This window comes from Cydia fagiglandana, chromosome 26 (genome assembly GCF_963556715.1).
Source record: "Cydia fagiglandana chromosome 26, ilCydFagi1.1, whole genome shotgun sequence".
Taxonomy (NCBI): domain Eukaryota; kingdom Metazoa; phylum Arthropoda; class Insecta; order Lepidoptera; family Tortricidae; genus Cydia; species Cydia fagiglandana.
In genome coordinates, this window is record NC_085957.1 from 620,506 (window position 1) to 641,799 (window position 21,294).

General features: G+C 43.6%; 2 protein-coding genes across 2 annotated transcripts; both read right to left on the minus strand.

Annotated features, from left to right (window-relative positions):
- Positions 1-400: 400 nt before the first annotated feature.
- LOC134677250 (DNA-binding protein D-ETS-3-like) lies at positions 401-10,489 on the minus strand. The gene is made up of 6 exons (XM_063535682.1): positions 10,378-10,489; positions 8,363-8,434; positions 7,207-7,340; positions 5,612-5,720; positions 1,239-1,331; positions 401-537 (listed from the first exon to the last, which is right to left on the minus strand). Exons 1-6 carry the CDS (start codon positions 10,487-10,489, stop codon positions 401-403), a joined length of 657 nt encoding a protein of 218 aa, XP_063391752.1.
- A 210-nt stretch (positions 10,490-10,699) lies between these two features.
- LOC134677251 (uncharacterized) lies at positions 10,700-20,833 on the minus strand. Its single transcript, XM_063535683.1, has 5 exons — positions 19,398-20,833; positions 13,440-13,640; positions 12,536-12,622; positions 11,721-11,822; positions 10,700-10,865 (listed from the first exon to the last, which is right to left on the minus strand). The coding sequence occupies exons 1-5, from the start codon at positions 20,831-20,833 to the stop codon at positions 10,700-10,702; spliced, it is 1,992 nt and encodes a 663-aa protein (XP_063391753.1).
- Between the last annotated feature and the right edge of the window lie 461 nt (positions 20,834-21,294).

Sequence of the window (21,294 nt, forward strand, 5' to 3'; positions counted from 1 at the left end):
CTAGATTTCCTGGTGCCTTAGTGCTAACTGAACTGTTTAGTACACATTTAAATCCAGCGTCACCTTCCGTTAATCAACCTGTACAGTACACGTGCCGTGCGCCGCTGTGGGGCGCAGTTCACTGGTCGTAGCACTCGTGCGGACACAGCCTGTAGTAGGGTGCGTGCGGGGCGTGCGTCGCGTGCGTGCCGTGCGCCGCTGTGGGACACGGTTCACTGGTCGTAGCACTCGTGCGGACACAGCCTGTAGTAGGGTGCGTGCGGGGCGTGCGTCGCGTGCGTGCCGTGCGCCGCTGTGGGACACGGTTCACTGGTCGTAGCACTCGTGCGGACACAGCCTGTAGTAGGGTGCGTGCGGGGCGTGCGTCGCGTGCGTGCCGTGCGCCGCTGTGGGACACGGTTCACTGGTCGTAGCACTCGTGCGGACACAGCCTGTAGTCGGGCGCGTGCGGCGCGTGCGTCGCGTGCGGGGCGTGCGTCGTGTGCGGGCCCCACTGCGGGTATACGCCGTATAGCTGCGTTAGGACGTCGTATGTGCCTGAAATGTAAGTAAAAGCTTTCATACAAACTCTGTGACATATTATTTGCTTATAATCCGCGTATTAATTTAAAAAGTTTTGCAAAAAAACCTCGTATTTTTGTCTTCTTCTAGAATAATAAATTCAAATAGCCTAAGTCAATTTAGTACAGTGAACTGTAAAAATTTGGGTGTAGACCACTTACTCAAAAATATGTCCCATAGTGGCCATAGTTCTTAATAATTCACTGACATAAGAGTTATGGGACTACATATTTTTGAGATGATTTGTACACCCATAGATATTTTTACTGTTGACTGTACCACCGGAGTCGAAGAGTTCCCTAAATAAATAAAAAATAAAAAAAAATAAAAATCATTTATTTCAGACCTTGGTCCATACACTTACATCGAAAAAACTAACTACAAACTAACTAAATTTAACTTAAAATAAAGTTTTGTTGAAATATGAACTAATTTTAAGATACATAGTGTTTGACAGGAGCCAAGCATATACACCGGTAATAACTACATACACTCATGTGTATAGATACCTCGTAAATAGATACTTCGAATGTTATTAATGTTATTATCCCCATAAAATGAAAATAAAATTTTAATATTGATCCAGACTCCTAGTCAGGGTACGAGACAAAGAACAAAAAGAAATTCCGACAACGTGAGAACCGTCTGCTTTTAAAAGTGTGTTATAATGTGGTTACCGGGCGGCTGGGGCGGCGGGCTGCGCGCGCGCGGCGCCGCCATGCTGAACAGGGCCTCTGGGTCGCACACGAACTTGTACACGTAGCGCTCGCCTGCCGACACACACACACAACGAGCTTGTTATTTATTTCATTTTATAAATAAGGGATCATCCATTAATTACGTCACACGAATTTCTAAGTTTTTTGACCCCTCCCCCCCCTCCTTGTCACACTGGTGTGACGTCAAATTTTAGGCAATTTTGTTTTCAACGAAATCGGCAATACTAACTCGGCATTATTTTTTTAGTAAAAAAATATTTTTGGTAAAAGAAATATTAGTAATTTTATAACACAAAACCAATTAGGAACGAAAATTGCTTGCTTCCAAAACCTCATTATATAAATGTACAGCGATAAAAAAAAATATAAATTAATTTTCAGGTACTGATGAATAGTGGTGACGTCACAATGTTTGTGACTTCCCCCTCCCCCATGTCACAACATGTCACATTTTCTTGACCCCCTCCCACCCCCTAAACGTGTGACGTAATTAATGGATGACTCCTAACAAAAAAAGTATCCATAAGTATACAAGCAGCTGGCTGCATTAATTAATAGGCCTTTATTTATTTAAACATTCAGGGACAAGAACCCGACTGTCGGGTACAGTGTTCGTAGCGACTACGCGCTACATACGGCGAAATCGTGGCTACGCGCTAAGAGCGTAACCCGGAGCACTTAGTGGCAATGAATGTGTAAAGGTGACAGTCCAACGACAGCTGCACTACCGTTCATTTCACTATGGAAATTGACAATAACACCGACGCGTTCAGTACTAGTAGCTAGTGCAGCTGCGGTCAGAAATGGAATGTCACCATTAAACGCTGTTGGAATATTGCTGCCCAAATGCCAAACATGCGGTCGACAATAAATATCGATTGCAACATTAGCAGCAGTCGGCAGCAATGTCGCGCCGCAATACTGCAGCAGGAATGCTAACAACTGTGAACTGCATTGCTGCAATGAACAACCTCTTTAGCAATTGCGGCAGCCATGTAGCCGGCTGCATTACTGCTGCAGTATTGCAGTGTAAAATTACTGCAGCAGTAACGATCTAACGATGCTGAATGGTACCTTTAGCTTGCGGCCCGATTCGGACTTTAAGATACGTCATTTAATAGATCTAGAAGTGACGTATTTTGTTTGAAGAAACGTCGCATTTGACACTGACATATCTAATCCATATCGTTTCTAGATCTATTATTTGACGTATCTTAAAGTTCGAATCCAGCCGTTGGTCTGACTACCGCTTCTACGTCCAACCGTAGAATATATAGTGCTACGGACGTCTACGGCGCAACGCGGGCTACGAAAAGACGTAGCCGTGCTACTACGTGCTACGATACTGCGCACGAGTAGATTTTGTAAGGGCATACTTTTAAGTGAAATGTCAAATAGCTACTTGACAGTTTCCTGAAAAGTAGTGTAAAATATGGGCGCCTTTATTGTATATCCCTTAAGGTCAGTTTTTCGCAAATTATTGTTTAGAGTTAGACCGTAAAAAGTCTGCAGCGATTTTGATAGCCCACGCAGTGCAAGTGTCATTTGAAACGTCAAACTTCTATGAAATTATGACGTATAAATAACACTTCCACTGCATGGGCTATCAAATCCGCTGCAGACTTTTATCGGTGCGACTATAACTGTGTACCCTATAATATAAGTAATTGTCAAATAGTTGCTCAGTGTGACACATTCATAAACGGGCTTGAGTAAATGTTTTTCGTTAATTTACATACTGTATTACGTATTCAATACATGTGTATGTATGTACCACAGACAAAACATCCTCCAGACTGAGCACAGTCGCGCTACCCCCTCTGCCACGCATACGGTAATTTTACTCCATGTTCGAGTCGAAAGTTTCTTTGTGTGACGACCGTGTCTTCGGCCGCTTACGCTGTGAGGAGAATTAGACAATTGACTAATGTTGAAACAGCTCGCCTTGTTTATTATAGTTGTTTTCATAGTGTAATGTCATATGGTATTCTGGTTTGGGGCAAAGCAGCTGACATACAGACTATATTTGTCTTACAAAAGAGAGCCATTCGTTCTATATATAATTTAAGGGTGCGTGAATCATTAAGAGAACTTTTTAAAGAAATTAATATTTTAACTGTCGCTTCCCAATACATATATGATAGTATTATTTATGTTATTAAGAATCTAGACTCCTTCACTACTAAAAGTTTATTGATAAGGTAGATACAAATATAAAAAATGAAAATAAACTAACTTATCTATAAAATAAAACTAAGAATTCTGATGTCCATAACTATAATACTAGAAATAAAAACAAGCTTGCTATCAGAAAGTTTCGTGTTCGTAAAGTACAGAAGTCATTCGTTGGGCAATGCATTCATTTTTATAACAAGTTACCTGAGGATGCTTTAAGATTACCCTTTCCAGCTCTTAAGAATTACCTAAAAAAGTCATTGATGTTGAAGGCTTATTACAGAGTCGAGGACTACTTGACAGACAAACATGCATGGTCCAAACCAGAAACTGTAATAACGACAAGTAGCAATTAAAAGCATTGTATTAAAGGTGACTCAGCTCAGGTAAGAAAGCACATCAAATTGTATGAAAGCATCTCATAACAATCAGTCAGATTCATATAATATGTATTCTCATTTCTTTTATTGATTTTGTTTTCTTTTCCTTTTGTAAGAATTTGATATGTTTTCTGAAAGAGCTACGTATTTGTATAAAGTTATGTACTCACTGAGTATAATTGCATGAATTCTATAGTAATTTAAATTTGTAACGCGAACTTACCCAAATATATCAATAAACTATGGTTAGTTCACATGGAGCCTACTAGATGGCGCTAGTAGTCCTCGATTTCGATGTAAACATTAGCGATATTTTATCTTTCCCGTAGTTTTAAAAATCCAAAACCTTGCGTAACTTGTGTTATGTGTTGCCTAGTTTTTTTATGTAAACATAACGAATGTGCAAACTAAGATTAATGTAAATTTGATAGCTTCCATTTCCTAGGCAATGTTTAGTTCCTTGAGCCTCACAGGATGGCTCTACTAGTACCCAATGTTTTGTTCTTAAACCCAATGTTCCTGGAGTCTTAAAATTATGATTTCAAGCATTCCATAACACTTGTATTTTTACTAAAACGTAGCAAATGTATAGATTTCGATTAACGTAATCTTGAACATTCATACATATATAGTTCACCTATCTGCATAAAGATGGCGTTAATAGGCCTAGCATATCTCGTTTCTGAAACCTGTAAAAAATACAGAACATCATGTAACATGTTCCTAAAAATATATCGAATGTATCTAAATAGTTTAACATACATAAAAACAACGCGCATGTTCGTACAATTTAACTGTTTACCAACTTGTCACTAGATGTCACTGTACAGCGCGCATACTAATCCTACATGGCGGTGTTAAGATTTTTCCTAGAATAAGGACCCGATACACCGAATATTGTTAATGTTGAGAATTAGTTAGGAGTCGCTAGGCGAACGGACTGTGTACCCTCTGGGACCCTTCCGGCCCTATTTGACTATATAGTTTAATATCTCCAAGTACACCTTTGCGTTCGACTGCTGTCCTTTAGGACGCTGTTCGGCCTTAGGCAGTTAGTATAATATAGTTTGTTAGCCTAAGTATAACTGTGATTAATTAGCGCCGACTGGAATACACTTAGAGTACCTAGAAATCAAGCCTTTAATTTCGCCTTCATCCCGCACGCCCCACCTCCAAGAAAACTATTCTACAAATTGTATTTTTCTTAATTACTCGTAATGCATGTTAATTATAAGATGTAATAATGTTTTGAAAAGATGTGTCCCGCCGAGTTTGTTGCCGGTCCCGCATTGGGATACCCTCCTCCAATTGAGGGGGGATTTAAATCTTCTCGGGGCAGAGTTGTACGGTTGGAGCCGGTAAAGGTTTATTTGACGTTCATAAGCGCATTGTAATATGCCTACTTGAATAAACTGTTTTTTATCTTTATCTTTATCTTTGAACGGACCAATCACGGCACGGGACTTCGCTCACCTCGTCCCGCGCACCCCCGCATTTTTGGCAGCATCGGTTGCACGAAATAATTGCTCTAAACTCGGTCTAGAGCATGGTATAATAATATACTCCGCCTGGTACTCTCTTCCCGTCTTTTCTAGGTCACGTGACTGACGCAAGCCTACATCATCATGCGACAGCGCTATATGATAATATGCGATAGCGCTATATATAGCGGCCATGTTATTGTGACGTAGGCTTGTGTCACTCTGGGAAGAGAAGACCATGTTTTATTAGACTATGGTCTACTTAGAGGATTCATAGTGTATGGTATGTACGTACCGGCTACCTTCTGCATGATGCCTTTCTCGTAGTAATAGCGCAGCGACCGCGACAGTTTGTCGTAGTTCATGGCCGGACGGTTCTTCTGCGCGCCCCAGCGCCGCGCCACCTGCGTCACATTTGTAAGGAAGGTTTCATATGAAAAGTTGTTTCTACTCTGAATGGAAATCTGCACAGTATTTCCCACTACTGCTGCCGCAACCCGTATGTCCCCAAATAGATGTCGGCGGCCGATCGTAAGATCAGGCATATCGTGAAACGTGAAAATCTTTGACTCGTTCCCTGAGACGACGGAGCCCCGCTACGCGGGGCTCCTATTCCTGGGCAGTTTGCCTTTCGGGCATCTGAAGCAACCTAACGAACCTATCCTACCTATATATTGGTTTAATGAGACTATCGTCAAAACATTACAGTAGGAACATTACGATCTGCCTGATCTTACGATCGGCCGCCGACATAGACATCCTCACAAAACACGGACAGTGGGGAGACACTCCTCCTTTCGGCCAAACTCGGCTCCGTTCGGCTCAGCACGTCTGCGAGAAATTATTAGGGTTGGCACAACTTGACGTCCCTCAGCGTGCACGACCACAGATGAGATAATGACTTGAATTTTTCCAACTCTAAATAGCCGAACGGGATAGTGTCATACGTTAGAAAGGGATAGCATGACACGTCCCTGAATCACTCTCAAACTTCGGTTTTGTAGGAAGAGGAAGTGTCCTTCTGTACGGTAGTACTATTATTTATTCTGTGGCACGAATCCGAATGTCAAAAAATTTTACCACCACTGCAATAATAATAATAATAAGCCCGCAGGGCAGCTTGTGGCGAGCTGTTGGGGAGTAACGACCCCACGGACCCGAGTGCTCCCGAGAGTCGGTCAGGGTCTCCGTCTCCGGCGTATCTTCGTCGGTCGGAGTGGACCCCAAGGGGACCCGCAGGACTCTCAGCTCTGGCTTGCCTTAATTGGCCGTCCAGAGAGGAGTCGTTAGAGCTATATGCTCCAGGGGTGGAAGTGAAAGATGCATAAGACGCGAGTTGGCACAGTGGCTTGTAACAGCCACTGGGTAGAAAACGGCGCACACCTCTCGACACCCCTGAGCCGCTCACACCGATGTTGCCCCTGGTCGTCTTCGCGACGGCAGTTTCAGGGGCCCATCTAGTCGGCGGCAAGTCACCACCTGCCTCGATAACGTGTGTTAGCATTGTTATGACAGGTGTCCGACCTCTTTACAATAGCCCAGTCTCATTGTCTATCCAAATTTCAATCCATAGACCGGTATACTATTCACTTTTGCTACAATAGTCCCAATGCCTGCTGAGACCGGTTCATGGGTGTCTATTGTTGCACCTGTGAACGGGTTCCAGCAGGCGTTCTACATGACATTAAAGCTCTCCAAGGGGCCTCTACGTGTTGGATCTGTGTCCCCACGCAAGCCTATCAAAAAACCGGGATTATAGGCCCGTGATATCCAAAAGGAGATACAAAATAATAATAATAAATAATATTCATCTTAACCCCCCAACTGCCAAGGCAAAAGAATCCCATCGGTCTCCAAAGCTTCCCAAAAAAATAAGTTAAGATAAGTTACCTCTTCAGGTTCATGCAACTTGAACTCGAGCCCCCGGCCCGTCCAGGAGACGCAGCGGGCCCCCTCGGCCAGCAGCGCCACCAGGAACTGCCAGAGCTGAAGCGCCCCCCGCCGCCCGCCGCCGGAACTGCTCCCTGCGCGGAACACGGCGGAAATGGCCTCGAATAACATCGCTTGTCTTTTTCCGACAGTTGACATTTGTGTTTGTTAGAAAGGAACAAAATTTAAACATAATAGATAGAGACCAAGAATAAGTTTTTGGCAAAAATTTAATTTTTGGTACAAGCTTTTATCGCCGACTGTACTTTTTTTCCACAGGCAACTATAATACTCATCAAGACAATTATAAAAACCCCAAACACAATTAGGTTTCGTTGTTTTATCACAGAGTTCCTATGGCCACCTCCGGTCTCCATCATCAGATCAGCTCGATGACACCATAATAATTACATTGTCACCCGACTTATTACGTATGTACCTATGCAAAATTTCAGCTCAATCGGAAACCGGGAAGTGGATCAAATTTAACTTGCAAGATTTGATTACACACAGACAGACAGACAGACAGACAGACAACGGTCAGGTGAAACTAAATAAAAGCTTGTAATAATAAAAGTCTGCAGCAATTTTGATAGCCCACGCAGTGCAAGTGTAATTTATACGTCATAATTTCATAGAAGTTTGACGTTTAAAATAACACTTGCCCTGCGTGGGCTGTCAAAATCGCTGCAAACTTTTCTTGGTCTAACTCCACTTGTAGTTTTATTAAATACTAGCGGTCCGCCCCGGCTTCGCACGGGTTACGCAAAACCCCTAAACCTTCCTCAAGAATCACTCTAATGATAGATGAAAACCGCATGAAAATCCGTTCATTTGTTTGTGAGTTTATGCGAACATACATACACACAAACAGGCAGACTCGGCGGGGGAGTTTGTGTGTATAATGGCTCCTCTACACGATGGGCCAGCGCCGGCCACTCCAAGGGACGCAGGCATGCGGTAGAAATGGTAGAATGAGATATCACTTGCTCCCTGTAACGCATGGCTGCGGTTCATGCGGTTTACACTTATCATTAGAGTGATTCTTGAGGAAGGTTTAAAGGTGTATAATCTGTGTCTGCCATAAGGTGTAGTGAAGTGGTAATGTGTGACGTACCCGCATGCGTGGTGGTGACGAGTTGTTGCGGCGACGCGGCCTCGGCGCGCGCGCACGACGCGCCCGCCGCGCCTGCCACGACAGAATTGTGGAACAATCTTATACAAATCGCTCTTAGATATAATATTTTAAACTTTCGCGTTTTGAACACTATATTAACTCACATTATAGACGCTCACATACAGAAAACACCTCACGCTAGACCGAGCCGTGCCCGGGCCGGGGCGGCCGTCATATCATTTTCTATGACGGCTGATCGGTGAGCACGTGGTGCTTTCCATAAAAAGCGAAGCTCCGGAAGCTCCACCCGGCCACGGCCCGGTCTAACGTGAGTCATCCTTAACTCGGGAACAAAATATTCATGATTAACACTAATAAGTATTGGCTCACTACCGACTAGCTAGGCTAATAAGAATAATTCCAAGAAATGGTTCGGAGCTCCTACGTTGAAAGTTGTGTTTGCTTGCCCATCTTTTTTCAGTGCGAGATGGCGTCCCATACGTTTTTCTTCCGACTGTACCGCCCGTGGTGGTGGTGAGTCTCGTTCGATCCCTCCATTCCTCCATACCCTACCCTACTGTATGAGCGGCCTTATCCACCTTGCCGTGCCCGTGTGGCCGAGAAGGCGTCTGATATACCGGCCAGTGTTTGCTTACCCATCTTGTCCCAGTGCGTGTGCGCGCAGACTACGACGACGAGACGGCGTCCATGCGTTTCTACGGTCTGTCGACTGTAGGTACTGCCCGTTGTGGTCTCATTCGATCCCTCCTTACCCTACCCTATAGTATGAAGCGGCCTTATCCGCCTTGCGGCCGTGAAGGTGTCTGATATACCGGCCAGTGTTTGCTTACCCATCTTGTCCCAGTGCGTCTGAGCCGACTGTGACGACGAGATGGCGTCCATGCGTTTCTACGGTCTGTCGACTGTAGGTACTGCCCGTGGTCTCATTCGATCCCTCCTTACCCTACCCTACAGTATGACCGGCCTTATCCGCCTTGCGGCCGTGAAGGCGTCTGATATACCAGCCAGTGTTTGCTTACCCATCTTGTCCCAGTGCGTGTGCGCGCAGACTGCGACGACGAGATGGCGTCCATGCGTTTCTACGGTCTGTCGACTGTAGGTACTGCCCGTTGTGGTCTCATTCGATCCCTCCTTACCCTACCCTACAGTATGAAGCGGCCTTATCCGCCTTGCGGCCGTGAAGGCGTCTGATAGTTATACCTGCCAGTGTTTGCTTAACCATCTTGTCCCAGTGCGTCTGAGCCGACTGTGACGACGAGACGGCGTCCATGCGTTTCTACGGTCTGTCGACTGTAGGTACTGCCCGTGGTCTCATTCGATCCCTCCATACCCTACCCTACATTATGAGCGGCCTTATCCGCCTTGCGGCCGTGAAGGTGTCTGATATACCGGCCAGTGTTTGCTTACCCATCTTGTCCCAGTGCGTCTGAGCCGACTGTGACGACGAGACGGCGTCCATGCGTTTCTACGGTCTGTCGACTGTAGGTACTGCCCGTGGTCTCATTCGATCCCTCCATACCCTACCCTACATTATGAGCGGCCTAGCTTATCCGCCTTGCGGCCGTGAAGGCGTCTGATAGTTATACCTGCCAGTGTTTGCTTAACCATCTTGTCCCAGTGCGTCTGAGCCGACTGTGACGACGAGACGGCGTCCATGCGTTTCTACGGTCTGTCGACTGTAGGTACTGCCCGTGGTCTCATTCGATCCCTCCATACCCTACCCTACAGTATGAGCGGCCTTATCCGCCTTGCGGCCGTGAAGGTGTCTGATATACCGGCCAGTGTTTGCTTACCCATCTTGTCCCAGTGCGTCTGAGCCGACTGTGACGACGAGACGGCGTCCCATGCATTTCTACGGTCTGTCGACTGTACTGCCCATGGTAGTGGGTCTCATTCGACCCCTCCATTCCTCCATACCCTACCCTACTGTATGAGCGGCCTTATCCGCCTTGTGGCCTTGAAGGTGTCTGATATACCGGCCAGTGTTTGCTTACCCATCTTGTCCCAGTGCGTGTGCCCCGACTGCGACGACGAGACGACGTCCCATACGTTTGTCTGTCGACTGTACTGCCCGTGGTGGTGGGGGGTCTCATTTGACCCCTCCATTCCTCTATACTCTATCCTACAGTATGAGCGGCCTTATCCGCCTTGTGGCCGTGTAGGTGTCTGATATACCGGCCAGTGTTTGCTTACCCATCTTGTCCCAGTTTGTGTGCGCCGACTGTGACGACGAGACGGCGTCCCATACGTTTGTCTGTCGACTGTACTGCCCGTGGTGGTGGGGGGTCTCATTCGATCCCTCCATTCCTCCATACCCTACCCTACTGTATGAGCGGCCTTATCCGCCTTGTGGCCGTGAAGGTGTCTGATATATGGCCATAGTGTGTGCTTACCTATCTTGTCCCAGTGTGTGTGCCCCGACTGTGACGACGAGACGGCGTTCTCGTCGCTGCCGCGCGCGCCGTCCACGCATTTGTACGGTCTGCAGAACAACGTCAAGGGAATTATTAAATCTATGGGCTCGCCAGTACTGTCGATCATTCCCGATAGTTTATTAATGTGGTTTTCTTTATCCGCGCAGATAAAAGCACATTTGTTTAGGATTTATTAGGCGTACAGAACCCCTAGTGTACATTTTATTCGATAGCATGATGTACGCGTTTGCGTTGAGTATCATTTTATATGGAATTTTGAGTTTCCAAAACGTCCCGCTTAGCGCGCTGTTCAAAATCCCATACAAACATAGACAAAACGCAAACGCGAAAGCACGTCACGCTGGCGAATGAAATTAAGATATATGCAGATTAAGATATATGCCCGGTACCTAATTTTAGCCATAGGTACCTACATTGAAAAGACAAATTCGTCTTCCCTACACATCTCATAGAGACAAATCTGTAGGATAAACTATACACGTACGAAATTATATCTCTAGGCAGTGGCGCAGCGTGAACTCATCTAGCCGTGGGCAAAGTCGAATCTATGAGGCCCTTTTCTTTCAATATGGATTCCCAAGGTGATGAATAGGTTGGCTCCCGCGCCCTCTTCCTTCAAGGCCGTGGACGCAGGGCCGCTTCGTCCACGCCCAGCTAAGCTACTTACTGTCTCTAGTAAATAGAAGGAGGTGGTAGAGATTTTTCTCATCTACAAGCTGAATTGTACGGTGGCCCTGCTGAAGTACTGTGGTGCTCAAAGAGACTCAAAGAGTCGCACGGTCTATAGACGTAGTTACGTACTTACTCGAGTCGCTCGTGGTCGGGCAGCAGAGTGGGCACTAACGTCGTGGCCCCCGCTCCCGGACCGTACGGACTATATGTATACGTAGTTACGTACTTACTCGAGTCGCTCGTGGTCGGGCAGCAGAGTGGGCACTAACGTCGTGGCCCCCGCACTCGCACCCGGACCGTACGCGAAACGCTCCTCCGCCTCGCCTTTGCACCTGTACACAAATTCTATTATCCCTGGCCTGGCTAATATTTCGAAATAGTTTCATAACATGTCATGCATATTAAACTAATAATGAGGCATTTATTGACGTTTCGATCTAGCGGCGCTATTCGGGAAATGATTTAGAGATTCACTATTCTAGTAAAGATATCGTTCCACGGCAAATGGTACCTTATAGCGGCTGGCGCTTACGCTATTAATAACGCCGCTACAATATTCAGTCGGGGCAATGGTACCTTTTTTCTTGGAACGTCACAAATCTTTACTATTTCATATCTAGTGAATCTCTAATTCATTTCCCGAATCGCGACGTAGGTGCTTGCAATCTTCGCGGTATTTAATAATCTAAAGCCCCCTCTACACTCGTGCGCGAATCGCGGCTTTGCGCCGTGATTCGCGCATGAGTGTGTAGGGCCCTTGATATTGATTAGAGAGACTTGTAAAATCGCAATTTATACAACGGAGCTCCGACTCTACTGGCTACCTCTTGCTTCGAATAATGGTCTCTATGACAGTTCCTTCAAGTGTCTTTTGATTGGGTTTAATTTAAATAATAATTAAAAAAATACTTTTCCCGTATTTTTAAAAATCCCGTATTTATAAAATAAAAATAAATTAATATCCAAAACTTCCCAACAAATCTACTCTAACACTTTACGTGACAATTGTGGAGGCGAGAGGTAAAGTTGATCTGTCAGAGCTTACGCGTGCGTGTCGATGAGCGCCTGCGTGTCGCGCGCGTGCGCGTGCGCGTGCGCGTACAGTGGCGGCGCGCGCCGCGGCGGCGCCTCCCTGCGAACAACAGACCATGAGACAACGGCACGAAATGCCTTTTAAAAATGGTTGAGATTGGATTCGAACCGGCTTCTTCCGTGTTCGGCGTTAACGCCATAAAGGCCCCAGTACACAATGGGCCATCGCCGGCCACTCCAAGGGACGCAGCCATGCGGTAGAATGAGATAGCAATATCACTTGCTCCCTCTAACGCTTAAATGCGTCCCTTGGAGTGGCCGGCGATGGCCCATTGTGTACTGCGGCCTTAACATTTAGGCCATCCGTCCCAATTCAATATATATGTGACTACTTAAAACAACACTAATCAACAGTAACAATTTTGATTGATTGACGGTTAGTTTCACTCGACTTAGGTATATCGACCGGGATATGAACCGTGAATACCTTTTGTATTGTTTTCGAGATAAGTCGATATAAAGGTTGACTTAAGGGGCCCACTGATTAACAGTCCACCGGTATCGGCCTGTCAGTTGTTCGGAACTGTCAAAATTTTGTTCTAACTGACAGGCCGATACCGTCCGGCGGACTGTTAATCAGTGGGCCCCTTTCCGTTTTCTATGGAACGTACCACGTGATCAGCCGTCATAGAAGATGACATGTCGGACGCCTCGGCCCGGGCACGGCCGGTCGACCAATCAAAATGTTCCATGATTGAAGGGTTATTAAATATATATAGTAAATTGTATCGGGACGACAGGTACCTACTACTAAAGGTCAGGGTGCGTAGCCAACATACCAATCGCACGCTCCGTAGCGAAAGAAACGCAACTGTCATGTCGCACTAATATGGAAGAGTGATAGAGAGACACAATGCGTTTCGCTGTCGTAGCGGTCATCAGCACACATTATTTGAGTTTCAATACCTGTGAGGGTAGTGCAGCCCCCAGGGCAGAGGGCACCCGTGCTGCGCCATGCCGGCGACTGCAGTCGCAGTCGGTGCGCCTGCAGTCGCAGCCGGTGCGCCTGCTGCCGCAGTCTAGACAGCAGCTGTCTACCCCCCGTCCGCCATCGCCCCCTGCACAAAACGTTAACATCCGAAATAAGGTTAAAGCAGGTCTAAGCATTGACTTATTACGCGAATTATCTTAGAGACAATTGGTAAGATGTGAGTGATGTATACACTCCAATATATATAATATATAAGTAGTAGTTAGGTAATAGTCTAGACCTTCTGAGCTCTGTGTGACTTCGCGAAAGCCCATGATCCGCCATTTTTTTTATTTTTCAAAAACTGGTTCGAGAAAAAATCTCCTCTTCTTATTATACATAAAATTTTATAGAATTTTCTATACCATATTAGTACCTACACAGCTATCTATAAGCTATTAAAAGTTGCATGATACATATTATCATCCGGCCGCCCTTGGTATTAGCTACTACAATTATACTCTATCTACCTACACTTTGTCCAGAGTCTGAGCCAAGAAATTAAATCGGTAGACTATACCAGCCTTCCGACTAGTCTGGTTACAAATCAAATTATTGTCTCCAGTCAGCGAGCTCGCTGACTGGGTCTTGCAACTGCAAGAAAGCTAGTTCAACGATCAATAACGGATATTGCAAATAAAAGGACTTGAAGTCTAAGCTTCAAGGCAATTAGAAAAAGTAGAAAACTCCAGTGAACCCGATTTAGATTTGGTAAATGCTTTAGCCACGCTTACCGCTGTGATATGTCTACTACCGATAAGTCCAAAGTGTGACGACTATTTTACAGAATTTGTGCTGTTGCTGATTATGGAACGTACTAGTGCTCGACATGCTAATGCCCAATAGATGACACCTTGCTGTCACCTCTATTGACAATCACCTAAGTTTCAATATGACATGTACTGGGACCGCGTCGAGCACCGTACGTTAACGGCCAGCGAGTAAATCAATTGTCTACCTTCGTGCCACTTTAACTGTCTTATGTAAAATATTCTTTCAATGTTATGTGGTGTTTATGTACCAACACAGCTTTGACAATAAAGAAATCTTATCTTATCTTATCTTAATGTCAGGACAAATATTACGTGATTACCTAATTATTTCTTTATCTTAAAAATAGGAGTCCCTCAGATTAAAACACTTGTAATAGTATTGGGGTATATTGCTTCCTATAAAGTTTATTGTTTGTCCATATTTTCGTTAGTCATAATTTATTTGATTCAGAAACGCGTAAAGAAATAAATAAAGCGTTTTATTTTCAAGCACTTACATCTAAATACATACATTCTTCTGCCAAACCACAGAGCGGTTTGTTGGCAGACGAGGCTTCTCTTAGTTTATAACTTTTCAGGATTGCCATAAAACAAATCTAACCTAACCTATCTATAGGATAACCTTACGACTAGTTTTAGGACTAATGATAATATGACAAACAATACATTATGACTTGACTTTTGATATCACCTTCACGATATCGTATACTTGCGCCTTGCGCCGCACCGCACCAAGGTCGCGGTGCGGTGCGGTAGTCTGTCACGGCTTTTAGACTCGCACAGATTGCACAATGCAATAAGCCCGTGATTTCCAGAGACAACGCGGTTAGAGCCCTCGCCGGAAGCCCATCAGGTCCCGGAAGCGCCGCGCCGACTCGCGACGCGACTTCCTAAACGGGAATTTCCTGCATTCTTACACCTCACTTCATTGAAGGTTGTGTCAATCTGCCATGTTTTAGGAGGCAAGAGTTTTTGACTTATTTATTAGTAAAAAAACTTATTATAGTATTAATAATTGAACATAAATTAAAATTAACTACAATTTAGATAACTAAAGCTAAAAAAATAAAATCTCCTATCATAATTTTGCGCCTATCACGCAGGCGGATTGCTATGGCCAATCTGTGCCGAAAGCTGCCTGCGCGAGGGTCACCTGTGGCCTCCCTTAGGCGTTGGATTTCAATATTTATTAGTTATTATGTAAATTATTTTAAGGACATGTTTTTGTAGGTACGCCAAAAGAAGGCAAAACATAGTGACCGCTACCAAATTCTTAAATTTAATACACCAACTGTAACTTTTTACTTTATACCTATAAGAAAACTGGCGGGCCCGCGCGACATCGCCTTTTCATACAAACGTAGTCCTCATTAGCCTCTCTGGATATTAACATTATTGAATATATTTTGACACAATCTGTTGTATATCAAATAAATATCAATTTGCTGAGGCAGCAAAATGCCTCAAATATATAGCTCTCACTGACCGGCATATATTTGCGGCATTTGCAGCCGAAACTCTGGGACCGTAGTGCCCAGGGGCCCATAAACTAGTTCGGCAACTTTCCAAAAAAATATTTGATGTCACCGGGGACCGTAGGGCTGGCTCGTTCCTCGCCCAACGGATCGGCATAGCCATCCAAAGGGGGAACGCAGCCAGCCTTATGGGAACCCTTCCACAGGGTTCGGACCTGGGTGATCTAGCCTAATATATACATATTCGGCTAGATCACCCACATTATGTTATATATGTTTTTTTTAAGTTTTTGGTTTTAGTTTTTTAGGTAGTTTTATAATTTTAGGTTAATTTTGACCACAGGTATGACTGGTTTTTTTTTCGAATTTTTTATTAATATAAGAGTTAGGAGCAGTAGGGTAGAATTGCCGTTTCTGCCTCAGAGTAGGTATTCAAGTCCCCCCGCGGGGGTGGGGGGGAGGGGGAGTCTCCCGCGGGGGTGGGGGGAGGGGGAGGGGAGGGGAGGAGGAGGAGGGCATTGACCTTGAGGGGAGTGACCTTGACCTTGAGTGACCTTGACCCTGAGTGGCCTTGACCTTGAGGGGGCGTGACCTTGAGGGGAGGGGAGGGGGACCTCGAGGGGGAGGGGGACCGGGAGGGGAGGGTGCCTAACGGGGTGAGGGGAGAGGGGAAGCGCCTCGGCGACACGTGAGCAAGGTCAATGCCGCGGGTGGGGTGAGGGGTAGGGGGAGGGTGATGGAGCGAGAGGGGAAGCGAACAAAATATGTGTGACAAGGACAAACGATAATAGCGCTTTCGCTGTTACTCCTACTGAAAGATACATGAGACTATCCCGTTCAGTCACTTCCCCCCACGCCTCATGCCAGATGCAGTTATATCCTAGAATCATGCGCTGGGTACATGCATCGGCCCACAGGGTGTGATGCGGGGTGTGGCGGGGAAAGGGGAGACTCGCGCGCCCAGGTGTGCTCGTCAAGGCCACGACACTTGCGCACGGGGAAATGAATCAAGGTCTATTAAAAAACCTATACACTTCTTGTTTTTTGATTGGGAATGGGGAATTGCGCAATAATGTGGGGAATGGTCATGTGTGCGCAGGTGTGTAGATAGGTAGGTTTACTGAAATAAAAAAAAGTTTAAAAGTGAATGAGTCACATTTTATTTATTCAATTACACATGTCAAAAATTTAAAAATACACAATGTTAAAAGATACAATTTTGAATAAACAAGTCAATCAATATAAAACAAAATACCTCAGTCAATAATTAAATAATAAAGGCACAAAGTAAATCTAAAATCCCAAAACTTAAAAATACATAATGTTAAAAGTAAAGTTATTAATAAAAACTAATTCACGTTAAAATAATAAATGCATGAACATTATTAAACATCTACTACAATCTATTATAACATAAATAAACAAGTCAATCAAAATAAAACAAAAAACCTCAGTCAATAATTATTACTTAATGTTATAATGTCCCCATGCAAGCGTTTTCATACCATCGTCTAAAATTAATCGCTTTTCATCCTTACCACATAAAATTTTCTTTCTTTTAATTTGGGTGTACATATTGTGCTTATTACTAATTAAATTATACATACTATCATACACGGTTTTACTTAAGTCTAAGCAGGCAAAGTATTTATCAAAATTTAACCGACGTACTGCCGCGGCGCTAACACCTTTGTTTTTTTTTATACATTCGATTTTGTTTTTTCGATCAGAGTCTAGAACATAGGCATACATTTTTGCCCTTAATGCAACAAATTCTCGCACTATCCTCCCATTGCTTTCATCCTTCATCATGCCCACAACTTTTTTGTTGACATGTGGTAAATTATATACATTGTTTTGAGGAAAGTCTGAAGTGTCAAATCTACTATGCAAGTCAGGTTTAATTTCATCGTAAAAGTTGTCTGTTTTAATATGATAAACAAACGAGTCGGTGTCTGTATATAAAAGCCGTACATTATCACCGTATTTGTTTACCATATAGTCATAATGGAATCCGTACATGATTTGTTTACTTAAATCTAATACACTAAAACCTACATAAATAGGTTTGTCATATTTAATTTTGGTTTTGTTTAATTGTACAGCAACCAATTCTTCAGAGAAAATAGAGGCACTGTGGAAATTTGGTCTGGAAATATAACGATCAAGACCATATATAGGTTTTGTTCGTTTCTTATGTTCCCTGTGTACAGTATCCCACTGTTTACACAACTTGACATCAACCCTTTTCTCGACATTCTCAATAGTTTTTCCGAATATGGAGTTATTCATGAGTTTGAAGAAATCTTTTTCAAAACTGTTTTTAGCTTGGATTCTCATTTGTGAATTCAAGTCAATATATGATTTTAGCCAAGATGATTGACGGAAAGTGAGGATTCTATGAATTTTCTTACAAATCAATCCATTTTCAATATATTGCTTGAGGTTAGTGTAGTGCACAACATAATTGGTTTTGTCATCGAATGTCAGTAATAACTTTTTAATTTTACCCTCAATCGGTAGTTTAGTTTCCGCACAGAAAGGGTAATCATTATGCAAGTCATGTAAGCTATGCGGATACTCTAAATCTACTTCTAATATATATCCAACATCAGAGTCTGTCCGCAGTGTTGCTATATCAAACAGTTTAATCTCGTCTTCACTCATCCACCTAAAGTTATCGATTGGAAGCGGGCGACGCATGGCATCACCGTAAAGATTATTTATATCCAAATAGATGATAAAACTACTGTCTTGATTCGGGTCATAATCATGCATAAATATATTATTGGCCTTAGCATAGCGATTTGACGCTTGACAAACACCACCTCTTATACCTTTCTTTATAAATTGAATCATTTCATAGTCTGTAAACAATTCTAGCCATACTCCGGTATATTTCAACATTGCATCCCAACTCAAACCGGGTGCAGTGAAATATTGACACGGATCTAATTCATACGCACCTATACACACTTGTCTAAAGTTTTCAAACACTTCAGCCAGTAATAAAACATCAGTCTTTAAATATAAGTCACAGTATTCACCCAGAGTTCTAATATTGAATGCGTCCCAAACATCTTTTGCATGTTGGTAATCCTCGTCGGAAATATTTAAATCGGTAAGGGTGCTATAAAATGCAGCTATAGGTGGTAATGCAGTCTCCTCGAGCCGGCTCCAGCCATTACATACTCATAAGGGAAAACTCCCTTACGCGTAAGCAATTTTATATATTTCTCACGCTCGTTACAACTATCGGATGGTGGTAGGAAATTTGGCAGTATTTTGAATTGCTCCCGTGAAAGATTTGAAGCTAGTTTATCCAAGCTACTTGACATGAACTTATACGAGTCAATAAACCTTAGGCTGTATTCGTTAATTTCTAAATTAAATGAAATATATTTTTCCTTGTTATTAGGAATGCAGGTTAACTTTCCCTTAATCTTGGCCAATTCTTTAATGAATAGATGACAATCGTAACCGCTTAAATTGTGAAAGACGATCGGTATAAACTTTGGTAATTGGTAATTCAAATTACACGAATTGTGTGTTTTGCCTCTTATAATACCCGTTAAATGACAATGGTCCATTACATACGCTTCACCTATTCCAATTTTTTTCTTACAAATATGACACACGTCGGAGGAGGTGTTAGCACCGCTGTTATTTTTTGGTGGTACGACTTTTTGCAAGATTTCTATAATTCTATCAGCGTCTTTACGAAGGCTCTTTATAAATTTCTGTACACAATCTTCACCACGATATATGACAAATTTTGATAAATTACTATCATAATCACAATGAATGTAATAGGAAAAACTACATGGCACATGTTTATGGGTGTTATACGTAGCACTTGTAGACTTTTCACTATCCAACGGAACTAGAATCGATTCAAAGTCACCATAAACTACAAATGGTACCTTCATTTTATTTTTATAATTTTTGAAATGTAAGTATTTATCATTTTGCTCGGGTAGCTCGACAAGTGTCTCCCCGCAACCAATTGTTCGGTGTTGATCTAATTTATTTTTATTTGCAAAGGGGTGTAAACACCCATCACATATCCATGTAGCTTTTCCATGCTTACTAATTTGCGAACTCACCAAACGAGACAAGTTCTTGATCCAACAATAATGTGAAATATGACCCCTCTCAAAATAAAGCAAATTTACATGGTTATCGAATGACATTTTCGAAATACGTAGAGGTACAATAGTCAGGCCCCTGTCATTCCTGTCGTCGTCTATTCCATACACATTAACACTAATTTTATTTAATTTTTCAAATTTCTTAATGTCCGAGAGACAAACCGGATCTTTTATACCTGTCACATTCAAAATGTCCGTATAATGTGGGTACGATGAGGTACGGTCACTGTTTTTATGGATTGGATATAGCGCACTAATGATAGCCCAGAAAAAACACTTGTCATCACTGTTTTTCACGTTAACACATGCCTTCTTCGCTTGTACCTCGGGCGGAAGCGGTATATATGTAGATCCTTTGAGTGGTTGGTATTTATTAATGTTCACATTAAGATACTCAATTTTCTCGAGCGTCCAACCGCTGTCGCGCTCTGTAAAATCTTCACATTTCTTAGAAATAGACATGGATATTTGTTCAAAATAAAATGGAAAATCCATACAGTCTTTATGCATAACCACGTTTTTAGTGTTGAAGGACTTTAGATCACGTATCACTTCACCTTCAGTATTGGTTTTCATAAAAGTACCAAAAAGTTCCACATTTATTTTTACATTTTTATGTGTTTCTAATTCAATGTTGATCACCTTTTCAAGCTTCTCTCCAATACTTAGCAAATACAATTTAGGATCTAAAATGTCTGCACTCCCATTAATTCGGTAACTGACAATCCTACGCTTAAATGCACTCTCCACAATGTAAACAGCACAATCGTCCGACTTTTCTTGCTCACACAGCAGCTTATGACGTTCCGTCTCGGAGTGTTCTATCAAATTGTTTGATAAAACGTCTATGTTGCAAAATTTGCAATGATGTAACAGAGCCATGGTGATGATTTAATTCACGTCTACACAATCAGTCTGACGCGAAAGGAAATGATTTACGGGTGCTACGTGGCTACACTCAGACTGACGCGAAAGGAAATGATTTGCGGGTGTGCCGTGTGGCGGACCGCGGGCAACTGCCAGGCCCTGCGCGTGCGGCTGCGGAGCGCGGCAGAGCGGGGGAGGGGAGACGCGCCGCATCACGCGACATCGACCTTGAATGTGCACGTGTGCCTTGCCCCGGCGGAGCAGTGACGTCATGCGCAGGTGTCAGGTGTCGGGTGGCACCAAGATGGCGGAGCATTTCCAAACCCACAACTGGCGGCGGGCGTAGGGAGGAGGGGAGACTCGCCGGCCAGGTGCGCCATCAAGGCCGATGTCGCGTGATGTGGGGCGGCCCCCCGGTCATCGCAACATCAAAACGTCGTAAGTGACGTGAAATTCATGGCGCTTACATCGTTACA